Source organism: Theropithecus gelada, chromosome X (genome assembly GCF_003255815.1).
Source record: "Theropithecus gelada isolate Dixy chromosome X, Tgel_1.0, whole genome shotgun sequence".
In the NCBI taxonomy this organism is placed as follows: domain Eukaryota; kingdom Metazoa; phylum Chordata; class Mammalia; order Primates; family Cercopithecidae; genus Theropithecus; species Theropithecus gelada.
In genome coordinates this window covers 18,158,266-18,184,349 of record NC_037689.1, presented here as the reverse complement: position 1 = coordinate 18,184,349, position 26,084 = coordinate 18,158,266, and the positions used below count along the sequence as shown (strand labels likewise).

General features: G+C 36.3%; 1 protein-coding gene across 2 annotated transcripts in view; it reads left to right on the top strand.

Moving 5' to 3' along the window:
• USP9X (ubiquitin specific peptidase 9 X-linked) overlaps nt 1–26,084 on the top strand; it is a 149,686-nt gene that overhangs the window by 46,085 nt on the left and 77,517 nt on the right. For both annotated transcript variants that reach the window (XM_025371684.1, XM_025371685.1), the window contains exons 5-14: nt 2,956–3,068; nt 5,363–5,581; nt 9,202–9,317; nt 9,508–9,759; nt 9,835–9,973; nt 11,816–11,968; nt 13,722–13,826; nt 17,568–17,774; nt 20,145–20,281; nt 22,146–22,279. In XM_025371684.1, the coding sequence (XP_025227469.1) occupies nt 2,956–3,068; nt 5,363–5,581; nt 9,202–9,317; nt 9,508–9,759; nt 9,835–9,973; nt 11,816–11,968; nt 13,722–13,826; nt 17,568–17,774; nt 20,145–20,281; nt 22,146–22,279 (1,575 nt within the window). The remainder of the gene's footprint in view (nt 1–2,955; nt 3,069–5,362; nt 5,582–9,201; nt 9,318–9,507; nt 9,760–9,834; nt 9,974–11,815; nt 11,969–13,721; nt 13,827–17,567; nt 17,775–20,144; nt 20,282–22,145; nt 22,280–26,084) is intronic.

The following is a 26,084-nucleotide window of genomic DNA, read 5'->3' as shown; positions in this document are numbered from 1 at the left end:
TTGTACCTAGTAAAATCTTCATTCATAATCCTTTAGGTAAAAATTACCATTTCGTTAATATTGTACTTTTAAAATAAACTATCTTGCTTACATGTTTGTAAGATTGGGTCTTCCTTTGTCACCCAGGCTGGAGTGTGGTGATGTGATCACAGCTCACTGCAGTCTCTATCTCCTGGGCTCAAGCAGTCCTCCCACCTCAGCCTCCTGAGTGGGACACAGGCATGCACCATCATGCCCACTAATTTTTTTTTTTTTTGAGATGGAATTTCGTTCTTGTTGCCCAGGCCTAGAGTGCAGTGGTGTGATCTTGGCTCACTGCAACCTCCACCTCCTGGGTTCAAGCGATTCTCCTGCCTCGGCCTCCCAAGTAGGTGGGATTACAGGCGCCCACCACCGTACCCGGCTGATTTTTGTATTCTTAGTAGAGACAGAGTTTCACCATGTTGGCCAGGCTGGTGTCGAACTCCTGACCTCAGGTGATCCACCCGCCTTGGCCTCCCAAAGTGCTGGGATTGTAAGGCATGAGCCACGCGCCCAACTAATCTCTTTTTCCTCTTTTTTTTTTTTGGTAGAGACAGACTGGTTCCCCAGGCTGGTCTTGAAGTCCTGGGTTCAAGCGATCCTCCCACCTCGGCCTTCCAAAGTGCTGGGATTGCAGGCATGAGCTACTGTACCCAGCCAATTTTTTTTTTTTTTTTAATACACAGGAAAGGTGTGATTTTTCTCTTAGAGAATTGAAAGATGAGGTCTGTTTTTGTTAAACCAACAAAAGGAAATCTGGTGTTTTTACTCAGTTGTCCAGAAGAAAAAGTTTAATGCTGGAATTAATCTTTTTTTTTTTTCACCCCAATGTCTTTGGTCTACTTTAGGTGCAGTTGAGTTATCTAACAGAGGACTACTATTGTAATAATTTTCAATTCATCTTTTAAGATACTGCAGATTAAAAAGCAGTAACATTTCATTTTCTGAAATAGGATGGCTATGGATATGTTATAGTTAACAATAGGCACTATCACAATTGAAATTGATTATTGTCAAAATTAACATGTTTAAGTACAACTCCATGGCAAGAGAAAGTTTGATTTATAATAATTCCCCTCTTTTGTTTAAAGAACGTGTCCTTATGCCTCATTAATCCTGTAGAAGTATACCAAAGTGAAAATATAACACATGGACAGGTTACAGTTGTTTTCACCACTCAAAATTTTTTGTTCTTTTACGCGTTTATTCACCAATTCATCAAAATTTTTTAAAGAAAATATCTTTTTTATTTTAAAAATGTTTACTTTTTATGGGTATATAGTAGGTGTATATATTTTGGGGTAATGAGATATTTTGATACAGGCATACAAAGCGTAATAATCACATCAGGATAGATAAGAGTATCCATTACCTCAAGCATTTATCCTTTGTGTTTCAAACAATCCAATTATACTCTTCTAGTTATTTTAAAATGTACAATTAAATTATTTTTTTACCGTACTCCCTGTTTGGTGCTAACAAGTAACTAGGTCTTATTCTATTTTTTGTACCCATTAACCATCCTGCTATTCTCTACATCCGTGAGTTCAGTTGTTTGATTTTTAGATCCCACAAATGAGTGAGAACATGTGATGTTTGTCTTTCTGTGCTTGGCTTATTTCACTTACCATGGTGACCTTTTGTTGCATCCATGTTGTTGGAAATGACAGGATCCCTTTTTTTTTAATGGCTGAATAATACTCCATTGTGTATATGTACCACATTTCCTTTATCCATTCGTCCATTAATACTTAGGTTGGTTCAAAATCTTGGCTATTGTGACCAGTGCTGCATCAAACATAGTAGTGCAGATATCGCTTCAATATACTGATTTTCTTTCTTTTGGGCATATCAGCAAATTTTGGAAGACTTCTGTGCTAAGCATGTTCTAAGTCTTGACTGTAAAATGATGGGTAAACACTGATTAATGGTATTTCATTTAATAGCATTTACATTCAGTGGACGTGTATTCCTCCCTCCACCGTATTTTTTTTTCTGAGACCGCAGTTATTTTTAACAAGTTCCAAATTTTTAAAAGTTTAAATTAGCCGGGCGCGGTGGCTCAAGCCTGTAATCCCAGCACTTTGGGAGGCCGAGACGGGTGGATCACGAGGTCAGGAGATCAAGACCATCCTGGCTAACACAGTGAAACCCCGTCTCTACTGAAAAATACAAAAAAACTAGCCGGGTGAGTTGGCGGCTGCCTGTAGTCCCAGCTACTTGGGAGGCTGAGGCAGGAGAATGGCGTAAACCCGGGAGGCAGAGCTTGCAGTGAGCTGAGATCCGGCCACTGCACTCCAGCCCGGGCGACAGAGCGAGACTCCGTCTCAAAAAAAAAAAAAAAAAAAAAAAAAAGTTTAAATTACCATCTCTTTTGTACTATCCATCAAATAATACTTTCTATACAAATCGAATAGTTTTTATTTTGTCATTAAGAGTTACAGATTTTCTTTGTTTGGAAGCACATTGGTCTGTTGCCTTTCTAAAATGAGGTGAAATTAAGCAAAGATGTAAAGAAACAGAGACACTGAGATAGGCTAATAAGGAAGACAAGATATAATTCATTTTATTTGATCAAACGCAGAATAATATAAGGATATTGATGCTAAATGAATGATTTATGAACAAAATAAGATTTTAAAAATTGGGAAATGTTTTTAAGTTCGAAGACTTATTTTCAGGGAGCAAAATTCTATTTAAATTTGCCTCTTCTCATGGTGCTGCTGATCACCATTTTGTGTTTAAGGCTAGTGCCATAATTTGTAACATTTTTCAGTTAGTGTTAATATTACTCGGTCAATCTACTGTTATGCAATTAAGTATTTGTTAGCTGTCGGTGAAGTTTTCATTTATTACCTTTTATTGTATATTGGACAATGTAAAAACAATCAGATAAATATTTTGTTTGCATTAATTTTTCTCACTTTTCCTTAGGCCTTGATGTTAAAAGTGAAGCATGTCAGCGATTTTTCCGAGATGGGCTAACAATATCATTCACTAAAATCCTTACAGATGAAGCAGTGAGTGGCTGGAAGTTCGAAATTCATGTGAGTCTTGTGTTTGACTTTAAAGGATCAGATTTACATAGTGATGCCAGTGATTGGGGAGGGGTATATGTATGTATGTGTGGCTGTGTTATATTTATTCTGTTATAATTGAATTAAAAGGTCTAAAAATGAAAAACTTTAAAATGTTTATAAATTAAGTCTCTTGAAGGCAGCATGGTCATTTAGAATAAGCATGAGATTTAGAGTTAAACTTGGGTTTAATCTCTCCCCTGGGATCTCAAGTGTCTGTGACCTTAGGCAAGTCATCACATTTCATTGAAAATGTAATGCTATCAATTGTAAGGTACATCACTGTTTTATGGCCTATTAAGAAAAATACTCAAGATGGGGCATTTCATATACATCTGGGACACCAAAGGGTCAGTGTAGAGGTAAATGAGAAAGAACTTGCTATGCAGAAAGGGACAGCAAAAAACCCTGCATGTGTTAACCTTGGCACTTGGTGGAGGGAGGGATTTAAAAAAAAAAAAAAAAAAAAAAGTGAAAATCTAAACCACAAGCCAGTATTTACACAGTTTTGTAGTCTGAATTCAAATTATAGTTGTGATACAAAAAGCCCTTAAGTGGAAAATGTAAAGTGGTCTCAGGTTGATAGTGCCCCCAAGTGACTAACAGAAGCAAACACAATTCCTCTTTGCAAATACCTTCCATTTAGGAAAACAGTAATGTATTATTCATTGATTATAAGATAGAGTCAGATTCCACAGATCTTAAAAAGTGAAAAAAAAGTATATGTCTCAGACTGATAAAATGCCATAATTACTCTAAGTCTCTGTTACTTTTGTTTTTTGTGTGTGTGTGTGTTTTTTTTCCTGAGACAGAGTCTCACTCTGTCTCCCAGGCTCCCAGGCTGGAGTGCAGTGGTGCGATCTCAGCTCCCTGCAACCTCCGCCTCCCAGGTTGAAGCGACTCTCCTGCCTCAGCCTCCCGAGTAGCTGGAACTTAGGTGTGCGCCACCACGCCTGGCTAATTTTTGTATTTTTAGGAGAGATGGGGTTTCACCATGTTGGCCAGGCTGGTCTTGAACTCCTGTCCTCAAGTGATCCGCCTGCCTCAGCCTCCCAAAGTGCTGGGATTACAGGTGTGAGCCCCCATGCCCGGCCTCTGTTCTTTTGTATACTGTGGAAGTGGTCATGTCAAGCAGATAATGTTTTTGTGGCCTGTAACCTATTTCCCAAATATGACCATAGCATAAAAATTCCACATTTTCTAGCCGGTGGCTCATGCCTGTAATCCCAGTACTTTGGGAGGCCGAGGCAGGAGGATCACCTGAGGTCCCGAGTTTGAGACCAGCCTGACCAACATGGAGAAACCCCGTCTCTACTAAAAATACAACATTAGCCGGGTGTGGTGGCGCATGCCTGTAATCCCATCTACTCTGGAGGCTGGGGCTGGAGAATGGCTTGAACCTGGGAGGTGGAGGTTGCTGTGAGCTGAGATCGTGCCATTGCACTCCAGCCTGGGCAATAAGAGCGAAACTCCATCTCAAAAAAAAAAATTCCACATTTTCTGATTTAACATGTAATTTTATAGGTGTAGAAAGGGAAACTTTGGAAGTGGCGTCAGACTTTTGCATTTGACATTTAGCTAGCAAATTTATCTTGGATGATTGACATATTGTATTTTATTTATTTTTATTTTTTGAGACAGAGTCTTGCTCTGTTGCCCAGGCTGGAGTGCAGTGGCGCCATCTTGGCTTCCTTGGAACCTCTGCCTCCTGGGTTCAAGCTGTTCTCATGCTTCAGCCTCCTGAGTAGCTGGGACTACAGGCACATGCCAGCACACGTGGCTAATTTTTGTATTTTTAGTAGAGACACGGTTTCACCCTGTTGCCCAGGCTGATCTCAAACTCCTGGCCTCAAATGATCCACTCTCCTCAGCCTCCCAAAGTGTTGGGATTAACAGTCGTGAGCCACTGTGCTCAGCTTGACATACTGTTTAGATTTTAGAATTGCTGCCTCTCGTGTACAAATTCCAGAGAGAAAAAATAGTAACTTGCATCTTATCTGTGGACGTAGAGCAGGAATAGATAACTTACGGTGCCTCTTGTATTTTTTAAGCCATAGCAAATGGCTTTTGAAAGTACCATATAAATTATGAAGTAAACAAATTCTAACTTGTCCTTTGATAATCAGTTTGATCCCAGTATTAATTAAATGGTTAGAAAAATGGAGAGATCATTATTTGTTAGGATACGATTAATATTGAAGATGTTTCTGTTTGAAATTGCAGTGTTTTGATCTTGTAAATTGCCTTTCCTCCTCATGTAACAGAGGTGTATTATTAACAATACTCATCGTCTGGTGGAGCTATGTGTGGCCAAGTTGTCCCAAGACTGGTTTCCACTTTTAGAACTTCTTGCCATGGCCTTAAATCCTCATTGCAAATTCCATATCTACAATGGTACACGTCCATGTGAATCAGTTTCCTCAAGTGTTCAGTTGCCTGAAGATGAACTCTTTGCTCGTTCTCCAGACCCGCGATCACCAAAGGTGTGTTGGTTTGTTATTTTCAAAATTAAATAATACAATTGTTTTGCTCTGACACAGAATCTTCAGTGATCTGTATTTAAAGTGTGACAATGAAATAACACTTTAAATGAAAATACACTCAACCAGAAGCCTTTTTCGTAGCTTTGTCATTCTGGTTCTGTCTTTGTTTTTTCTGCATGTATAATTATCCCCATTGTCTTCTGTCCAGCCTCTTTAGAAGTAGTCATAATTTGGGTTAGTAGGAAACACTGTATTTTTTCTTTGAAATAGAGTAGGAGATTATTTCTTTGACCAAGGACTCAAGTGTTGTTCTGTAGGGCCATGATCATTTTAGGCATTCCAAGATTTTGACTCCACAATCAAGTATATCCTCTAAATACCTAATAATACATCATAAAATTACAGATATTGTTAATGAAATCAATATAGTAAATCTTCCAAATCTCACTTAAATATCTATATTCGGTACATAAATGTAAATTTTCTATATTGGTGTAAACAGACTATATACTGTGAAAACTTCATCCCGAAATGCTGCTTCTTTTAATAAATATTAAGTAATTTAAAAATTTTAGATTTTAGGGAGACATTTTTAATATTATAGGTCTTGTACAAATTTCCCTTTTTCTATCCAGCCAGAAAAATTTTGTCATACATTATGCAGAACTTGGTTTATTCTACTAATAAGCTGAGGTTATCAAAAATATGTCAAACATAAGCTGAGATTTTCTGATATTTCCCAGTTCATATAGTTGCCACTAGATGGCTTATTTTTGCTTGAGTAGATCCGGTTAATATCTTAATAATGGCAATCTTCAAAATGAAAATTTTAATCTATACCTGTATTTCTTTTTAAATTTTACTTTTTTTTTTTTTTTTTGCTCTATGTGCCAGTAATCCACAACTTAAGAGACTCACAGGAAACAGAACTTGATTTGGCAATGCTAAATGTAAAATTTTTAGATGACTTCTGGTTGAAGATAGTTTTATATCTTCGAAGTATAGTTCTTGCTATTAAACTTATAAAATACAGCGACTGGGAGAGTAGTTAGCCTTTCAAAGCCTTCAAGAGTACAATTTTAAAAAATATAGCCCAAAATATAGTTGTGAATCAGGGAGAAGCATATTCTGTGGAGTTACCTACACATTTACTTGCTGTTGAAGTAAGAGAAATTTTATACAGCTAAACAAGTCTTCTATAAATCTGATTAAAAGGGGACATATTTGGCAGAATCTTCAACCATGTCCCTAGTTGGATGCAGATGTCATGATATAATGAAAAATCTAAGGGATATATAATAGCCTCCATATGTTTTTTTATCCTGTTCTTCAAAGGTGGTAGTGGCAAAATTCAGATCATCAGATTTAGTCGATGGAGGTAAACTTTCTAAGCTGTAGATTCACTTTCGGATACTGTTTGTAATGAGTTTCATTTACCTTTGAGAAATTTGAGTTACAGAGCTTAAAAGTCTGTTTTATTAGGAATATTTTTGAGCCTTAATCTTAATCATTTTCTGGAGCTCTTGGTAGGTCTTCTGTTCTACTTCAAATTCTCTCTACACCCCCTACCCTCCTGGGACATTGAACCTCTGTGGCCTCAACTTTTGACCCATGAGAAAGCTAAAGCTGTCAGGACTATCTCTGAGAGTGTTTCCTGTTCCCCATCTTCCCCTAAGATGTTTGAAGATGTTTAAATGAGATTATTTATTCAAACATTTAAAATATAATAAAAACTTCATTGGTTGTGACAAAAGGTCTCAGGTAAAATTCACCATGCTATCTTTGAGAAAAGGAACTTGTAGTAATAGAAAACTGTGTGGAAAGCATATGGTGAATTGTAGGCTATGTGGTCATTTTGAATTTTCTGTTTAGGGCGACTGATCTTTCTCTGCCAGTCTTGACAACTTAGAGCCAGAGAAGGAAAGCTGTTGTTGGCAGCTGCTGAAGCTAGCCTATTAGCCTCAGTTTGAAGCACTCTATCTGAATATTCCCAATTGTTTAAGTGTACATTGCAGCCAAAGAAATACAGAAAGATTAGCTTTAGACTAATTCTTTACTGTGTCCACACCTGCTGTTTTATAAATATTGTAACTATCAAGTATATCAATCTAATACTCTCATTATAGTTACTGAAGAAATAAAATATATTACATAATGAGCATGTACTTTCTTACAATTGCTGAATGACAAAAGGGATCTGGTGAATTAAGTACTCAAGAGTTTTAATGGTTTTGAATTAGCCTTTCATGACTAAAAAGGAAAACACTATTATCTTATATTGAAATATGGTAATGGATTTATTAGAGAATTTAGTTCATTCATATTCTTTTAAAACCATATAAAAATTAGCAGTAGGCCAGGCAAGGTGGCTCACGCCTGTAATCCTAGCACTTTGGGAGGCCAAGACGGGTGGATCACCTAAAGTCAGGAGTTCGAGACCAGCCTGGTCAACATGGTGAAACCCCATCTCTACTAAAAATACAAAAATTAGCCAGGTGTGGTGGTGCGTGGCTATAATCACAGCTACTTGAGAGGCTGAGGCAGGAGAATCGCTTGAACCCAGGAGGCAGAGGTTGCTGTGAGCCGATATCGCACCATTGCACTCCAGCCTGGGCGACGAGTAAAACTCCATCTCAAAAAAAAAAAAAGAACACTAGCATTAGCTATCATATTTTCTTTTTAAACAAACATTGGAAATACAGCCATTTATTTAGCATCTTTACTTTTTCCTATATATTTTTTAAAAATAGTTGTAGAAATTATTTTTGCTTAAGGCTTAGAAGAGAAATTGTCTCTCTTGTCCCTTGTTTTCCAGTGGCTTCTAAAACATGGCCTAAATTTTAGAAGGTGGCAAGGTGTGAAAGGTTTTCTTAGGTACATTAATTTCTACGTATATTTGATTCTTATATCTGTATAGCCTTTTAATTCATCTTAAGTTTTTACATACAGACATGCTTTTAGCCTCACAACTGTTGTTTTGTGCCAGCTGTATGGTACTTTGAGCTACAGCTCTTCCTTAGTTCATCCTGTTGCATGGTGTTACTTCTAAGATAAGGAGAACTGGGTGCAATTCGTATAAGCAAAAGTATCAACCAGCATATTCTACTTAGGAACAATAGATACTAATACCAGGCCTTAGTTTTTAATTGACAATTCACTCTCAGGCTATTAGTTACTATGTTTATAGGGAAATTTTAATATTTTACAACTAAACAAGAAGTAGATTCAAAATTCATTACTAAGTAGCTGCTGCTTAACTCTCTTGAAGTCTATCTGCCTCCTGAAAATTATTTTAATATAAAAGACTTTCCAGTAATTAGAAGGTATTCATTCTTATATGGTGGGATATCTGAAATAGGAGCATGTCTTCTAATTCCTGTTCACCACTTACATTGGTACAAACAGACCGAACTATGCCCCAGTGATTTAATCTATACTTGCTACGTATACTGCTTCTGTCTCACAGATGGAATTACTGTGAACAAAATGCAATGTTTTGTGGTCCTTTGAAAAATGATTTGTTTTACTGAATTTACTATTTCTAGTATATTTCAAGAAGGCTTTAGTGCTTTTTACCCCTTGAAGTAGGAAGTTAACTTTTTTCATTAATTGTGTTACAGGGTTGGCTAGTGGATCTTCTCAACAAATTTGGCACTTTAAATGGGTTCCAGATTTTGCATGATCGTTTTATTAATGGATCAGCATTAAACGTTCAAATAATTGCAGCCCTTATTAAGTAAGTTACATTTAAAAATCAATGTTTAGTGCACTGTAGAATTGCTGGTTTTTGCTTCATAAAAATTGGGTTTTTCAAGTGTGGTTTCTTCAACTAATAACTTGGATTTTTAAAAAGTAATAGAGTTTAGTCCTAAATTGATTTTAAGAAATTGCGTATTTACAGGAGTTTTATATCTTTCTTATTTCAGACCATTTGGGCAATGCTATGAGTTTCTCACTCTTCATACAGTGAAAAAGTACTTTCTTCCAATAATAGAAATGGTTCCACAGTTTTTAGAAAACTTAACTGATGAAGAACTGAAAAAGGAAGCAAAGAATGAAGCCAAAAATGATGCTCTTTCAATGATTATTAAATCTTTGAAGAATTTAGCTTCAAGGGTTCCAGGACAAGAAGAAACTGTTAAAAACTTAGAAATATTTAGGTTAAAAATGATACTTAGGTAAGATACTTACCTCTTGAAATAATTATTTATGCCGATTTTAGAATCATACTTATCACTGAATTTTTCTTACAGATTATTGCAAATTTCTTCTTTCAATGGAAAGATGAATGCCCTGAATGAAGTTAATAAGGTGATATCTAGTGTGTCATACTATACCCATCGACATGGTAATCCTGAGGAGGAAGAGTGGCTCACAGCTGAACGAATGGCAGTGAGTCTTTCGATTCTTCTTTATATGAATAAGAATCTAATTAAGACAAAAAATTAGAATAGCTCTAGCTAAAAAAATTAGTAGTAGTAACATTTTAAAGTAAACTGGAATTGGGAGGTGTTTTGATGTATAACTCTGTTAATCCCGAGAACTTTTTGAAATAACATAGTTTATTATTTGGTAGTGATATGAGTAACTTTAAAACATCTTTGATAAACTTAGTGATGAATGTGGCGTTCTGAAGTAATTACTAGTTTGTTGGAGAGTGGGAAGTTGGTTGAAATGGAGTAGGTAGAGTTGATCTAGAAAATGGATTGGGTAGTATCTGCTACCTTATAAAGTGGCCTATTGTTCATTTGCCATTTACAGTTAAATGTTTTAAAACAGGAAATAAAATTACCAGAATAAGATCTACACAAATTGTTTCATCACGATTTTGAGAATTTTATTTTGATACTGAAATTTTAGGAAACTTTATGTACCATAGATACTTTGTATGATATTGTTTTGAAATGAGTAAGTATGCCATCTAAGTTACAGTGCCAATATTTTTTGAATGTATATTGTGTGACAGTCTTGGGAAAACATCTGTAGGAGAACTGTCCTTGCCCTCAAGGAGCCCTCACTTTAATAGGGGAGATAGTGATTAGAGTGTGTTAAAATGTATGTGGAGACTGCTTCGATACTGCCGTGTTAGGGGGTCGGGGTAGACATTTAGTTTCATACATATGATGTACGTATCTGCCTCGTGGAAAGTCCAGCACAGAGCTATTCAAAGTGTGGTCTGAAGACTGGTGCTGGTTCTTGAACAAGTCCTAGGTAGGACAGAAAACAGCAGTGAAGTGTTTAGAAACTTTAGTTGCAGTTTGACATTGTGACATTCTTACTGTGTTTTACAAAAGTATCTGTGGCTCTGCAGTGGCTCACACATGTAATCCCAGTACTTTGGGAGGCCGAGGAGAGATTGCTTGAGGTCAGGAGTTCAAGACCAGCCTGGGCAACAAAGCAAGACCCTGTCTTTATATTAAAAATATATGTGTATATATGTAGAATAACATAAAAACAACTATCTGCAACAGATTAGACATTAAAAACTGGCTCTTTATCAGCTGAGACATGTACTTCTCTAGCACATTTTGGGCCTAACTACTTTTTATTCTCAGTAAGCTAAATACTGCAAAATCATATAGTGTGGATTACTCCCTATTTGTAGCATGAGTTAGCACTTTATTCTATTGCTGTAGATCAAATGAATGCTAGTTGAGCAAGCTAGCACAGTGTTACAGAAAAACAGACTGTGGAAGCATATGACTTGATTCATATTCCAATTCTAGCATCTGTGAGCCTGTTTACATTTTGTAATATAATAATGTATCTCTGACTAGGATTGTTTGGAAAATTAAAGAGAGAATGGATAAGCAGTAATAGTGCCTAGAATGTGATAATTGTTCATAAATGAAAGTAAAAAATAGAATGCCTTTTTACCCAAGGTCAAAACATAATTCTGGGGCAAAATTGGGATAAAGAACCAAAGATCCTAAAATTGGTCCTGTACCCACCCTACCATGGTGATTGTGTACTTAAATAATATTTTTCTGAGTAAATGCTGGAGTGTAGAATCTTTTTAATTTCAGTATTTCTAATTTATGGGAAGATTTCTGTATGTGCAAAATTGTTATAAAATTTCATAATTTTCCATTAAAGCAACACATAAGTATATTTTATCAGTATTATATTTTGTAAATGTGTTTTAAATTTCCTTATATTTAATAATAGTGTAAGCAATTAAGAAAAAATTGTTTTAATTTCTGCTTTCAAACACGTTTTTGAATTAACATTTAGGAATGGATACAGCAGAACAATATCTTATCCATAGTGTTGCGAGATAGTCTTCATCAGCCACAATATGTAGAAAAGTTGGAGAAGATTCTTCGTTTTGTCATCAAAGAAAAAGCTCTGACCTTACAGGACCTTGATAATATCTGGGCAGCACAGGTAAGGAATTTAAAGTGATGGCTATTTAGTTTTTTAAATAAAGATACTAAAAACTGAATAAATACAGTAGTAGCTGTCATTAAGTGGATGCAGGCTTGTATTGTTTGACTTTGAGAACATTTAAATGCTTGTTACCTTGCCAGGAATCTTTTTGAAATAACCAATAATCTTTTAAAAATAAAAATATTCTTTTATCTGTATTTGATAAAGGTTGAGAATTTGTCAGTGGCTTTTTTTTTCTTTTTCTTTTTCTTTTTCTTTTTTTTCTTTCTTTCTTTTTGGGACGGAGTCTTGCTGTGTTGCCCAGGCTGGAGTGCAGTGGCACGATCTTGGCTCACTGCAAGCTCTGCCTCCCAGATTCACGCCATTCTCCTGCCTCAGCCTCCCAAGTAGCTGGGACTACAGGTGCCTGCCACCACACCCAGTTAATTTTTCATAATTTTTAGTAGAGGCAGGGTTTCACTGTGTTAGCCAGGCTGGTCTCGATCTCCTGACTTCGTGATCCACCCGCCTCGGTGTCCCAAAGTGCTGAGATTACAGGTGTGAGCCACCGCGCCCGGCTGTCTGTGGTTTTAAATAAAGGTGCAAACAGTAAAATCATAAGGAGTGTCTATTGAAAGAGAGTAAAGACATCTGTAATTGGTTTCTTCATAGATTTAATAGAAAGCAAAAACCTCCAGTGTCTGGAGAATTAAATCACTTGATTATTTATAAAGACCTGTAACAATTATTCCAGAGGATTTATAACTCTTCAGAAGGATTAGTAACCTTTTTAGTTTTTGAGTTGGAGACTGCAACTCCTTCTACTAATGACAGTTTTCTAATCATGGATTTCTTGGGAAGCATTATTGAGTTGTAGATTATAAAGCTTTGTTCTTTTTAGTTGATAAAAACCAAGAAAACAGCTTTTCCTTTGAGTGCTTAAGGTTCCAGTTTTGAAACAATATTGTTAGTGTGCCTTATTTTTCTTTCGTTTTTTTTTTTTTGGTGAGACAGAGTCTCGCTCTGTCGCCCAGGCTGGAGTGCGCTGGCGCAATCTCGGCTCACTGCAAGCTCCGCCTCCCAGGTTCACGCCATTCTCCTGCCTCAGCCTCCCGAGTAGCTGGGACTACAGGCGCCCACCACCACGCCTGGCTAATTTTTTTTATTTTTAGTAGAGACGGGGTTTCACCGTGTTAGCCAGGATGGTCTCGATCTCCTGACCTTGTGATCCACCCGCCTCAGCCTCCCAAAGTGCTGGAATTACAGGCGTGAGCCACCGCGCCTGGCCTAGTGTGCCTTATTTTTCTGTTTGCAATATTAAAATTGTCATGTTAAATTAAATAAATTGTATTAAAGGTTTGTATGAACTGCCAAAGTACACATTAGCTATATTTATTATATCATGAAATTAAGTTGCCAGGTTTTAGATGGCAGTTCTAAAGCATTTTATAATGTTAGGTTTTTTTTTTTTTTTTTTTTTTTTGGAAACAGAGTTTCGCTCTGTTGCCCAGGCTGGAGTGCAGTGACTTGATAACAGCTCACTGCAACCTCCACCTTCTGGGTTCAAGTGATTCTCCTGCCTCAGCCTCCCGAGTAGGTGGGATTGTAGGCATTTGTCACCACGCGGGCTGTGTTAGGAATTTTCTTGTGTTACACAGTTAAATGAAGGAGATAAGAGTACTTTATTAATAGTTGTCAGTAAGCAGTATACACTACTTAATCTGTTACTCAGATTCTAGTGTGTTGTGATTTTGTTTTTGTTTTTCAATAGGCAGGGAAACATGAAGCCATTGTGAAGAATGTACATGATCTCCTGGCAAAATTGGCATGGGATTTTTCTCCTGAACAACTTGATCATCTTTTTGATTGTTTTAAGGTAATTATTAACATAGCAAAATATTACCTTTCTATTTCAAATATAATTGATTAATTAGATCTGTGAATTACTTTTAGCCAATAAATACTTCAATAGAAATCCCATTAAACAGTCTGTGGTGTGAAGGAATTGGCCATTGTTTTCTTTTCCAACGAGAACTTGGTGTTCATTTTCTTAATAGCCCCCATAAGGGAAACTCAGGCTATCACTTTTTACTTCTTTCCCTGGTAGTTTCTATTTTAGTTACAGGTTCAAGGAAATTGTAGGACTACAGGGAAGGATGATTGGTTGCAATAAACAGTAAGATGACAGCAAGAGAATACCAATATCTTGGTATTCTGGGGTCATATGTACAAGCAAAATATGAGTTAATCAAAATGTAACTGATAAGGTAGCCCAAGAACTCGTCCTACACTCATATCTGCATTGATGCCATCATGTTGGGTTTTGAGGCCATGTTTTGTAACATCTTTGATTAGTTTCCAGGGTTAGGCTTGTGAAAGCTCAAGTGGTTAGTGAATTTGTGGATTAAGAACATAAAGACTTTTTGGCAGTTTGCACTAAGAGGTGTTCTATTAACAACTGGCATTAGATCATTAGGTCACCAAGGTTTCTTGTTAAAAATAGCAATTATACCGACTAGTGGGAACATAAATTGCTATAGCCACTTTGGGAACTACTTGGTATTTCTGGTAAAGTTTAAGATTCTCATAACTCATCAGTTTGACTTCTGAATATACACTTGAGAAACTCATGCTTATGTACACCAGGGTACGTGTTCAACAACACTTGTAGCAGAATTACTTGTAATAGCGAAAAAACCTGCTATGTAGGATAGATAAAGCATAGAATAGATAAATTATGGAATGTTCATACAGTGCAATATTTCATGGCAATGAAAGAGCAACTCAACCATATGGAGGAGTCTAATAAACAGAAGGTTGAAGAAAGGAATAAAGCCACACAGTAATTCATACACCTTGATTACATTAATGTAAAGTTCTGAAATGGGCACAGCTGGTTTCTGGGGCGTTACTTGCCATGTATTATTTTTTACCTGGGTACTAGTTACCCAGGTGTTTACATTGTGTACCGTAATGTTGGTATATGCTCGTACTTTTCTAGATACGTATTTCACAGTAGAAGAAAAAATACCATTTTTACTGGCTTCCATCACAGACATATTAAATCAGATCAGTAGGTACTGAAAGCCAAGAGTCTGTATTTTAAGCAAGTTTCACAGACAAGTCTTAGGGTCATTAAAGCTTTGCTTTATGGAAAAATCGCTGCTTTATGGAAAATTTTATTTTGAAGGGAACAAAGTATTGAGTGAATCTTTTGTGTGGTTTTTATATATTTTGTTTCTATGCATGTAAAAGTAAAACTTACTTTTTCCATCCATTGAAATATCTCAAAGGCAGCTGAGGAAATAATAGAATTGGTCATCATGGGCACTGTAAAGATAAAGACTTTTGAAATGATATGTGACCAGTGATGCCTTTGATGAGAGAAGTAAAAAAAGGGATTGATTGTTTATTGTGTCTCCTGTATCCCTCCTCTTCTCAGGATAGTCTAAATACAATAATGGTCTTAATATAATAATAACTCTTCATGTTTTTTCCCCTTTGGCTTAACATATGTTTATTGAGCACTTGTCATTTCGTAACAAGCACTTTTTTCCCAAGGTGTTGGTAAATCTGGCAATTCTTATGGAGTGTTGAAAGTTTCTGCTAAAGATGATTTTGAAAGGAAGCAATGAAGTCTGAGTCACCTTGTGATTCTTTGCAGATTGCAACCAAATGATTCCATCCTTCTGGGTTAGGCTTTGCTTTATGTCCTTGGCCTAGTTTTTAAACATTAGTCTAGTTTTTAAACATTTGAGTTCTAAGTAAGTTTCATATCTTTGCCAGCACTTGTTCGTGTCAGAGTTCTGAATTTTTGACAATCTTCTTGGTGTTTGAAATGTTACCTCGTTGTGCTTTTAGTTTTTATATCCCTTGATCAATGATGAGATTGAGTATCTTTTTGTATATTTTTTGAGCTGTTCACTTTTTTTTTTTTTTCTCTCTTTTGGTGAATGCCTGTTCAAGTCTTTTGTCTATTCCCCCACCCCCAGCCCCATGGCATTATTTGTATTTTTTTGGATTGTAGTTCTTGATATATTTTGAATGCTAATCCTTGTCAGTTCAAGAGTTACAAATAATTTCTCCCAGTTTGGTTATCTTTTTCACTCACTCGATGGTTGCATTGGTTGAACAGATGTTCTTAATTTCTCCTTTCATGTAGTTTGTATCTCTAAAAGATGAGTACATGAAAAAATTCACAATACCATTATCTACCTAAAAAACAATAATTCCTTAATATCATAGTGTTAAAACTTACAGTTGTCTTAGATCATACGTCTTCATTTTAGAAGTGAGTTTTGATCAGGATCCTGGTGTAGTCCATGTGTATGTCTTTTAAGTCTCTTTGAAACTAGCTTCCTTCTTTTTTACTTTCCCTGCAATTTATTTGTTGAAGAAACTGGATCGTTTGTTGCCTTGGTGTCTGTCAATAGTTTTGATACAGAAGGTTTTGTTTTTTATTTTACTAGAGCATATCTTAAGTGGTGGTGTGCTTTTCCTTGAGGAGGAATACCTAGTTGTCTCTCTTTTTGTTATGTGAGCCAGATGTTTTTAATTGTAATCTGATATTTAAGTCTTATATTCTTAGCCGTTGTCATATTTCTTTTGTTATTTTGTGTAGACTGAAAGGAAATAGAAACGGGCGCTCACATCATCTTTGAAGACGTACCATATTAGTAATTCCATTGAACGGATCTTCTCTCATTAACTTAATCGTTCTTTTTTTTTTTTTTTTTTTTGAGACAGAATCTCTCTCTGTCACCCAGACTGGAGTGCAGTGGCACGATCCCAGCTCACTGCCTCCTGGATTCAAGCAATTCTCCTGTCTCAGCCTCCCGAGTAGCTGGGATTACAGGCATGCGCCACCACGCTCAGCTAATTCTGTATATTTAGTAGAGATGGGGTTTCACCATGTTAGCCAGGCTGATCTTGAACTCCCGACCTCAGGTGATCCGCCGGCCTGTGTCTCCCAAAGTGCTGGGATTATAGGCGTGAGCCACTGCGCCCAGTCAGCTTAATCGTTCTTCTACTGTTTGATGTGTTAGGTTCATTTCAGTTTATTTTCTAATAAACACTGATTAGCAACTTAGTCCATTTTCTGCTGCTATAACAACACCACAGACTGGGTAATTTATAAAGAACAGGATTTTATTTGGCTTATGGTTCTGGAGGTTGGGAAGTACAAGAGGCATGGTGCCAGCTTAATCATGAGTTTTGGAGGGGACATTCAAACCATAGCAGTAACTTTACTCATAAAGCTTTTCCCATGTTGCTTAGCAGCATCCCTGGTCTCTACTCACTAAATGCCATTAGTACCCTGCCCTTCCACAAGCATGATAACCATGTTGTATTACAGTACCATTTTAGAGGTTTTAAAAAAATGTATTTTAGAGTTTTTAATTGGGTGTCTTCTAAATTGAAATAATGTATCATTTATTTTTCATTTTTGGAATTTACCCTGTAAAAAAATACCAGGCTAACTGTATTTTCAGATCTCACTTGAATAATTCTGTGCTTAGCTACATTTCTTTTGATGAATTTGAATATAGTTAACCTGGTGACAATTTATGAAGTGGTGACTAAATATGTGTTTTCATGTCACTTAATTTTTTTCCAGGCCAGTTGGACAAATGCGAGTAAAAAGCAACGTGAAAAGCTACTTGAGCTGATACGTCGTCTTGCAGAAGATGATAAAGATGGTGTGATGGCACACAAAGTGTTGAACCTTCTGTGGAATCTGGCTCACAGTGATGATGTGCCTGTAGATATCATGGACCTGGCTCTCAGTGCCCACATAAAAATACTAGATTACAGTTGCTCCCAGGTAAGAGTATACTGCTTTGCTCACTTTTTGTCACCTTTCCCCTTCCCCCTTCAGTTAGGATGGCTTAGTTACAGAATAGTTCTATGTTACTCTGACATTGTTAGTTTTTAAATGATCTTCCAGAGTTGAACAAAAAATTCATTAGTCTGCCTTCCTTAGAATGTGTACATCAAGGTTTTGTGACTCATCCGAAAAGCATTTTAGTCTCCTTAGGAGAAAGTATAAACAGAACAGATTATACAGTGGTGGTATTACCAAGTGTATGGTTCTGAAATGCCAGTTTTGAATAGAATTCGAATATTAAAGCTGATTAGGGACTTCAGAGGGAAGAGAAATGAGGTTTTCTTTGCTCATAGGGAAGTTAAGAAAAATTAATAGAATTTCCTAACCGTTAAAACATTTAGTGCCTCCACAATGAGCAAATCACACAATTTCCCTACAGTCTAATTTGTAGCATGTGTATTTTTTAACACATGGTAAAGTGAACATTGAGTAATTTCTCACATGTTAATAAAACTATTTGTTACACTGATGGACTGGTATTTAGGTAAGAGCCAAGGAAAGCTCAGGAAGGTGTATTAATGTAGATACTACTCAGGTTTTGACTGTGATTATTTGTGACAGTTCATTAAGTATTCAGCAAATTAAATAGTAATAAAGGCCTTGAGTATAAATTATTTCATTAAATCAAGGGTCCTTCTGAGGAGTCTTGAATCAGAGCAGTACATTTGCTATCAGGGCTTTTAACTGGTAACTTCTCTTTTAAATATCTATTAGTATCAGTGCCTGGCATAGTGATTTACACATTCATTCATGAATAATTACTGAATTTCACTGAATTTAGTAGACTGTTGCCTTTTTTAACTTCAACTTTCATTTATTGTTTGGGAAAAAATTTTTTGAAGTCATTCTCCAACTGCCACCTTTTCCCTTCTGCTTGCCAAAACTGCTGTCAAAGTGTACATTTGATCATAAATATTTTCATGGCCTTAAAAATGTACACACTATTAAACTCAGCAATTCTACTTAGATAAATTTCTTCTCAGAAATAGTGAAAAAGGATACAAAGAGGTACCCACAAGGACATTCATTAGTGTTTATGGACATGAACATGTGGAAGCCTCCTGAATAATTACTTTTTTTTTTTTTTTTGAGACGGAGTCTTGTTCTGTTGCCCAGGCTGGAGAGTACAGTGGTGCAATCTTGGCTCACTGCAACCTCCGCCTCCCAGGTTCAAGCAATTTTCCTGCCTTGGCCTCCCCAGTAGCTGGGATTACGGACGCGTGCCACCACGCCCAGCTAATTGTTTTGTATTTTTAGTAGAGACTGGGTTTCACCATGTTGGCCAGGCTGGTCTCGAACTCCTGACCTCAAGTGATCCACCCGCCTCGGCCTCCCAAAGTGGTGGGATTATAGGCATGAGCCACAGCTCCCAGCTGTGAATAATTACTAATAGTTTATACAAGGTTGTATTATGGAGCCATTAAAAGGATTAATATCACTTAAGAGTATGATCCTAATTTTGCTACCAAAAAAGGAATATCTGCATTACAAAATAATACCAAACTTGAGGGGTTTCAGGAAAAAGAAAAAAAAAAAAAAAAAAACACCTCCACAAAATTGTTTTCCTTTCCTTGTATGCAAAAGTAAAATAATCCGAGCTTACAAAATTGTTAGTCACACAAACTTGCAGTTGTGATTACTCTTGACTTTAGGGGAAGAGCTGAAGTAACTTAAGGTTTGAGAAGTAAAATATCATAATCGAAATAATTTTGAGTTTATAACATTCTTAATTTAATTTTTAACAGTTTATGTCTGCCTCTCTCCTTTTTCTCTTCTTGTATGTATGTTTCTTTATTTTGATTTTGGTGATTATTTTTAAATGTAGTTGTCATTGTATTTATTTTCTTAGTCAAATATACATTTTCAGTGTTCTTCACTCTACTAAAAGATGGCCCATTTAGAGTAGAGTAACAGTCAGGGTCTTGTTATGTATTAATTCTGGATTTTATGATATGGTAGAATCTCTTAAAATACTGGCTAAATACCTACCCTCTGGCAAACTTGGAAAATCAAACTTTCTGTCAGTGTGACTAATACTTAGGATCTGCAGTGTGTGCAGATCAATTTCAGTCCATATAATACAAAGCTTTTATAACAGTGCTGGGCTTTTTGGAGTTTTGGTAGTAAATGTGAAATAAAAACAAACTTAAAGCTTTTATTATTTAAACTCTTTACTATAATTACAACATGATGCTTGTGTTGCTAATCTTAAAAGAAAAGCTTTTATTTTACAATTCTCAAAATAATTTGAAAATAAAATTCTCCTGAGTATTGATCTGTTTAAAACATTGAAATCATTTGTTTAAGGACCGTGATACACAAAAGATCCAATGGATAGATCGCTTTATAGAAGAACTTCGCACAAATGACAAATGGGTTATTCCCGCCCTGAAACAGATTAGAGAAATTTGTAGTTTGTTTGGTGAAGCGCCTCAAAATTTGAGGTAAGACTTTTTAACATAGAAAATTTCAATATTTAAATTTATGTACTTTATTGAAAAGAAACAGCATATCGGCTGGCAAATGCAAATTTTTCAATTAGTGGAGTGAGAAGAGGCTATATAAGAAGTGTTTGAAACAAAAGAATCCTTTATTATATCTATCTCCTTTGTTTTATTAATGAGGAAGTAAGCCACAGTTAAGTGATAAATATCAGAATCAAGATAATATTGCTTTTGGGTTCTTGGTTCAGAATTATTATTATATACATACCATATTTCCAGCAAGTATGCCAAGAAGTTTCATGGCATGTCTTTAAAAGTTGGATTAGACCACAAGGACATTTAAATTGATGAAAGATGACAAGATATAGTTTCATAATTTTTAAACATTTGTTTTAGCTAAATTTCTTTTTAATAGCTGTCTTTATACTATCTTAGGTGTCAAATTTTGGTTACTGAAATAGTTTGTCCTATTTTCTGGTAATAGAGTTGGAACTGATAACATGAAAAGGAAAAATAATGTGAAGAGAAAGAGAGCAGGGTGCAATAGAAGGAATATTTACAGTGGAGTCAGGATTTCTAGGTGTGAATCTTGGGTCAAACCAGTAATTTAATCTTGTAAAAATTCTGTAAAGAATCATGTTTGGCCTAGTGTGGTGGCCCACCCCTATAATCCTAGAACTTTGGGAGGCCGAGGAGGGTGGATCACCTGAGGCCAGGAGTTTGAGACCAGCCTGGCCAACATGGCGAAACCCTGTCTTTACTAAAAATACAGAAATAAGCCAGGCATGGTGGCATGCGCCTATGGTCCCAGCTACTCGGGAGGCTGAGGCACTAGAATCGCTTGAGCCTGGGAGGCAGAGGTTGCAGTGAACTGAGATTGCACCACTGCATTCCAGCTTGAGCAACAGAGTGAGACTGTCTCAAAAAAAAAAAAAAAAAACCATGTTTTGTTTATATGTAAGATTAAATGAGTGCCGGGATCCTTTACAGCTCTACATTACTATGATTATAGCTCAGACAGAAAGAGAAAAGGTCATGTATATGTCTTTATTTAAACAGTTTAACTTTGTCTCACTTTTTTCCCTAAGGCTAGAAAAAAATATCAAATTGGAAAAGCTATGCAGATATAAACATTGTAAGAAATTGAGACATATATCTCATTAACAATAATATTTATTTGAGGGCGTATTTTGAGTATGTTTGGCCCATCGTACGTATGACTTTCGGCCTTTCTCAAATGAATGCATTTGGCTTTCGAAGTAGACACAGTAGTTTACATAGTCTTCCAAGAATAGTGGCCTCGTCTCCCCTAAAATAGTAGTAATGGATGTGAAAGTTGATTGGTTTCAGCAAAGGTAGCAAAACAGATTAGGTTTCAATAAAGATAGCAAAACAGATTAGTCTTTGTGGTGACACCTGTGGGCAAACTTGGCTACAGAGTGTCCCAGGATGTTTTCTTAAATAGCTAATAATTAATAAAATTCTTCCTTACAACTGTAGCATAATTTTTGTGATGCTAGTCTTGCAAAAAATGTTTCTATTTTATAATTTTGGTAATAATTAAGTAACACAAGCACGTTGGTACTATTATAGGATAGAAAATAGTCATTGAGGTATACTCCCATTTGGTGAAGTTGGTGAATACTGATGGATGCTTTTTGTGTAAAATAAGAATAATGTAATAAATGTCTTATTTTTTGAAGAGTTTAAGTTAGTTGTGATATTTTCATTAAAAAAAGTAAATGTACAAAAGTATAATTTTTAAATTATTAAATCAGTAGCTAAGAATTTAGATAGTACGAACTCTTCTGATTACAACAGAGTTTAATTGCCTAATTATATTGTTAAGTTCTTCTCGTTTCAGTCAAACTCAGCGAAGTCCCCATGTGTTTTATCGCCATGACTTAATCAATCAACTTCAACACAATCATGCCCTAGTTACTTTGGTAGCAGAAAACCTTGCAACTTACATGGAAAGCATGAGACTATATGCTAGAGGTATGTATTGTAAGCTAAAATAAACTATGGGAAATAGCAGTGACCTTTTTTTGCATTAATTACCTTAGAAATATAAATCATGTTCCTTTATGGGTTTAAGATCCACTATTACTCCCAACTGTTAGACATCCTAAACTCCAGGCCAGCAGTTTAAGGGTCTTCACTAAGTGCTTGCCTTCCCCCATTCTCTTTGTTAAATAGATTTTTCTTCCCTGCCTTGGGAGCTCTGCCTGCCTTTATTACAGTTGATTGCTACCTTCTTAGGAATGTACTTGACTCATTTTCAACCTTTATTTCCTTTACCACCACCTTTAGCTTTTTAAAAGGAAACTTGTTTTGTCTATGTCTGTTCTTACATTATAGTTCTTTTATAATCCCAAGCTTATGTTTTGTAAGTGCTTCGAGACTCCATGAATTTAAAAAACATAAGAGTAGAGATGGGAGGCTGGCTATAAGAATCTAGATGTTTACATTGGCATTCAAAGTGTGAAATTGTTTGAACATGTTTAGGATAAAGTTTCCTGTGATTTCAACAGATCCTGATTATAAGTGCCTGCCATATGTGGAGCCTTGTGTCAATGCTCTTTTGCCCTCTGACAGTTATGTCAGTCTGTGTGTGCAAGAGTAGGGATGGCTTCTCAGTATATACTATTCCTCCTCTGTCTTATGACAAATTCATGCCCCTTTCCCCATTGATACTTTGTAGTTTCAAGTTTGCTTCCAGAGCAGTATATAAGAAGAAAATACTGTATTACCAATGTTAGTGATAGAGTTAAACATACTGATTACTCAACTTACCATTCATTTAACATGTTATGTAGGATTTGCAGAAGCCCATAGTGTGTGTATGTTAAAAATGAGAATATTTATAATACTCAATATTTGAGGAGTAGGCTTTTGACATTATTGAATAAAATCCCCAGGTGCTTATGAATTACCAGATTTTTGCTTAATACTTACATACATTTCCTAATGAAATTCAGATAAACATAAAAATTAAGCAACTCTTCTGATACTTCTGGTAATAGTGTTGACTCTTTGTTCTTCCATTTATCCCCTCGGGGCCAATAGATTATAGAGCTAGACAAGCAATCTAAGTGTTAGGCAGCCGATGAGCAACAGACAGTGATCTGAGCATTGCAGTCCTAGGTTCTTTCTAAGCAGTATAATAGAACGATCAAGGCAGTACAGCCATGTGATTTATGTTCTATACCAAAGGTACTCAAAATCATTGAGATAAAAAAGAGGTTTATGTGTAGTAGGGTTTAGTATATTATGATTATAATCTCTTCCTGGTGGTACAAAGCCCTCATGATTGCCAAGGAGGGCCTTCCCCCAGAGTAGAGCCATATAATCCATATGTGCTTTAATGCTGATTTTTATTTACTTCATTTGCATGTGGTGGTTAATTTCATTGTCAGAGGTCAGGAACCCTACTGTCTTACTAGGGTTTTTTCTGCTACATTGTAGTACAATTCTACTTGAGTTACTGCCTCATCTCAACTTCGTTGTCACAGGAATGATTACATTCTTCAGTTTTTCCTCCTTATGTTGTCTGTATATCTACAGACTGAGAGATGTGAGTCTGCATAGTCAGGTTGCCTAGGTCTGAAACATGACCCAAACATATTAGCTGTATGACTGTGGGCAGGTTATTCATGCTAGAATAATGTCTGGCACATAGTAAATTCCCCTCTGAATTTTAACATCATACCTTTTCTTTCTCCTAACCTTGGTACCTTTTCTTCTTCCAATTTATTACACTACTCTTGATTAATACTGATGAGTCTGGAGATACTTAAATATGGGGGTGGGGGAAAATAATTTTTAAAACTAGTAAAATTCTTCTATTAAACTTTTTACAACGTTAAATCACTTCTGTGGTAACATCATCCAGTAACATTTCTAAATTTGCAATTCTAAAGTGAATTATGGTTTTTGCCTCTATAATAAAAGTGATAGATGGATCCCATTAGATATGAGGCATTAGGTTACTTGGCATGATAACATCAGGCTTCCACAGTTCACTGATATTCTCAATTTCTGATAACCATTTTACCAATGGTTTGTCCTGCCTGTCTTTTATCTTCACTAGCATCTTTAGCTTTGTGGGGAAAAACATTTCCTCAGTAAGCATGATTAGCTGATTTTACCCCCATAAACATTATTTAGATAAAAGAATGAACTTAGTAAAATTCTCTACAGTATTTACTCAGGTTCTCACTACAGGTGCTTTCATACACTGGTGCTTACTTAAATTATTCTTTAAAAGTTTTTCATATGCATACAATAAAGTATAAATCACCTTTTAGTTTTCACTTAAGTTTTAACTCATTGGTAGAATAGTCATTCTACTGACTTCAGTACTTATTGAAAGTTTAATTTACCATTTTTTCTTATTTCTGGATACAGTTGGACGACCCAACTTCACTGTAGGTCAGATTTTTGCACTCTGTTTACTTAGGACTGCCACCTTCTGTTACTTCTTCCCAGTCTTTTCCATCCAACAGTAACAGTTTTTAGGAACATTTTCCACACAAAAGGATTTCTTTATGAGTGTCATTCACCAGCAGTGCTATGTTAGGATGCAGATCCTGTGCTAGATTTTCTCACTTCTGACTCATTCCTACACATGAACCATGAAATACTGTTAAGTCTGTGTGGCTTCTGTGTGGTTTAAAAATAATTAAATATTATCCATTTTGTGAACAATTTATACCTTCCTGGAGAAACGACTGTTTTCAGGCCTGGAACAGGGAAAGTACAACATGATCCTTGACCATCCTATTCCAGAAAGTAAAGTGTTCAACTTTTCTTACATGTTGACATGTCAAAAGGACACAGGAGTTGGCTTTCACTGGCCATAATTAGGTCAAAATTAGTAATGAAAATATGAAAATACTCATGTAAACAAAAATGCTGACTAACAAATGCAGAGTATATGATGAAAATAAACCCAAGGGGGTGAGGATTTTCATATCTGGAATGGCAGAGTAAAATGTTCAGCAGGCCTTAACGAAACAGCCATTTAACTGGAGATAAATATTAAAAATAGTCATTTAGAGTACCTGAAAATTGTCCTAAGGGAGTATAGCAAATGGGAAAACACTCAAGAAAATCAGTTAAATCTGCAAAACAGTAAGAGTCTGTAGCATTTGAGCCACAACTTGTTCTGTTCTCCCATGTTCAGATCCAGCTTTCTTGTGTGGAAACTCTACTCCAGGCAGGTATGACTAAGAAACAGGGGCTCCCTCTCCCCACGGCTGCCAGTCTAGGGGCTATAGTTTGACCACATGAGGTGTAGGCTACTGGCATTTCTGATCCTTTTCAGCCCTATGTGACAGAAGCTCTGTTCCAGGCAGTCATGTCCAAGAAAACTGAGACTCTTTTACCTCACTCAGTGCCTACTTGTAGGATAAATGCTTTACTTAAGGCATGACAGACGAGAATACTGGGGCTCTGATTATCCCCAACCTAGCTTGCTCACAGGGTGGAAATTATATGTCAGGGAGTGCAATCTGAGAAAATCATAGTTTGATCCCACACCCCCAACACCAGCACCTGCTCTTAAAGCAGGGATATTATTTTGGGAGAAGCTAGCTGCTGTCCTCCCTCTATCTCCTGAACAGTAGCATAGATGTTCTGTCCAGATGGAGAGATAAGGTGTGAGGATGCTGTGCTCAGCAGTTGTGCTTGAAGAGACCATCTTTCTTTGGACCAGACCATACCGTGCATGCCTAAGGGTATTATCACAAATGGAGATTTGGGTGATGAAGAATTAAGAAAGTGCTTGTGGCTCCCTTGT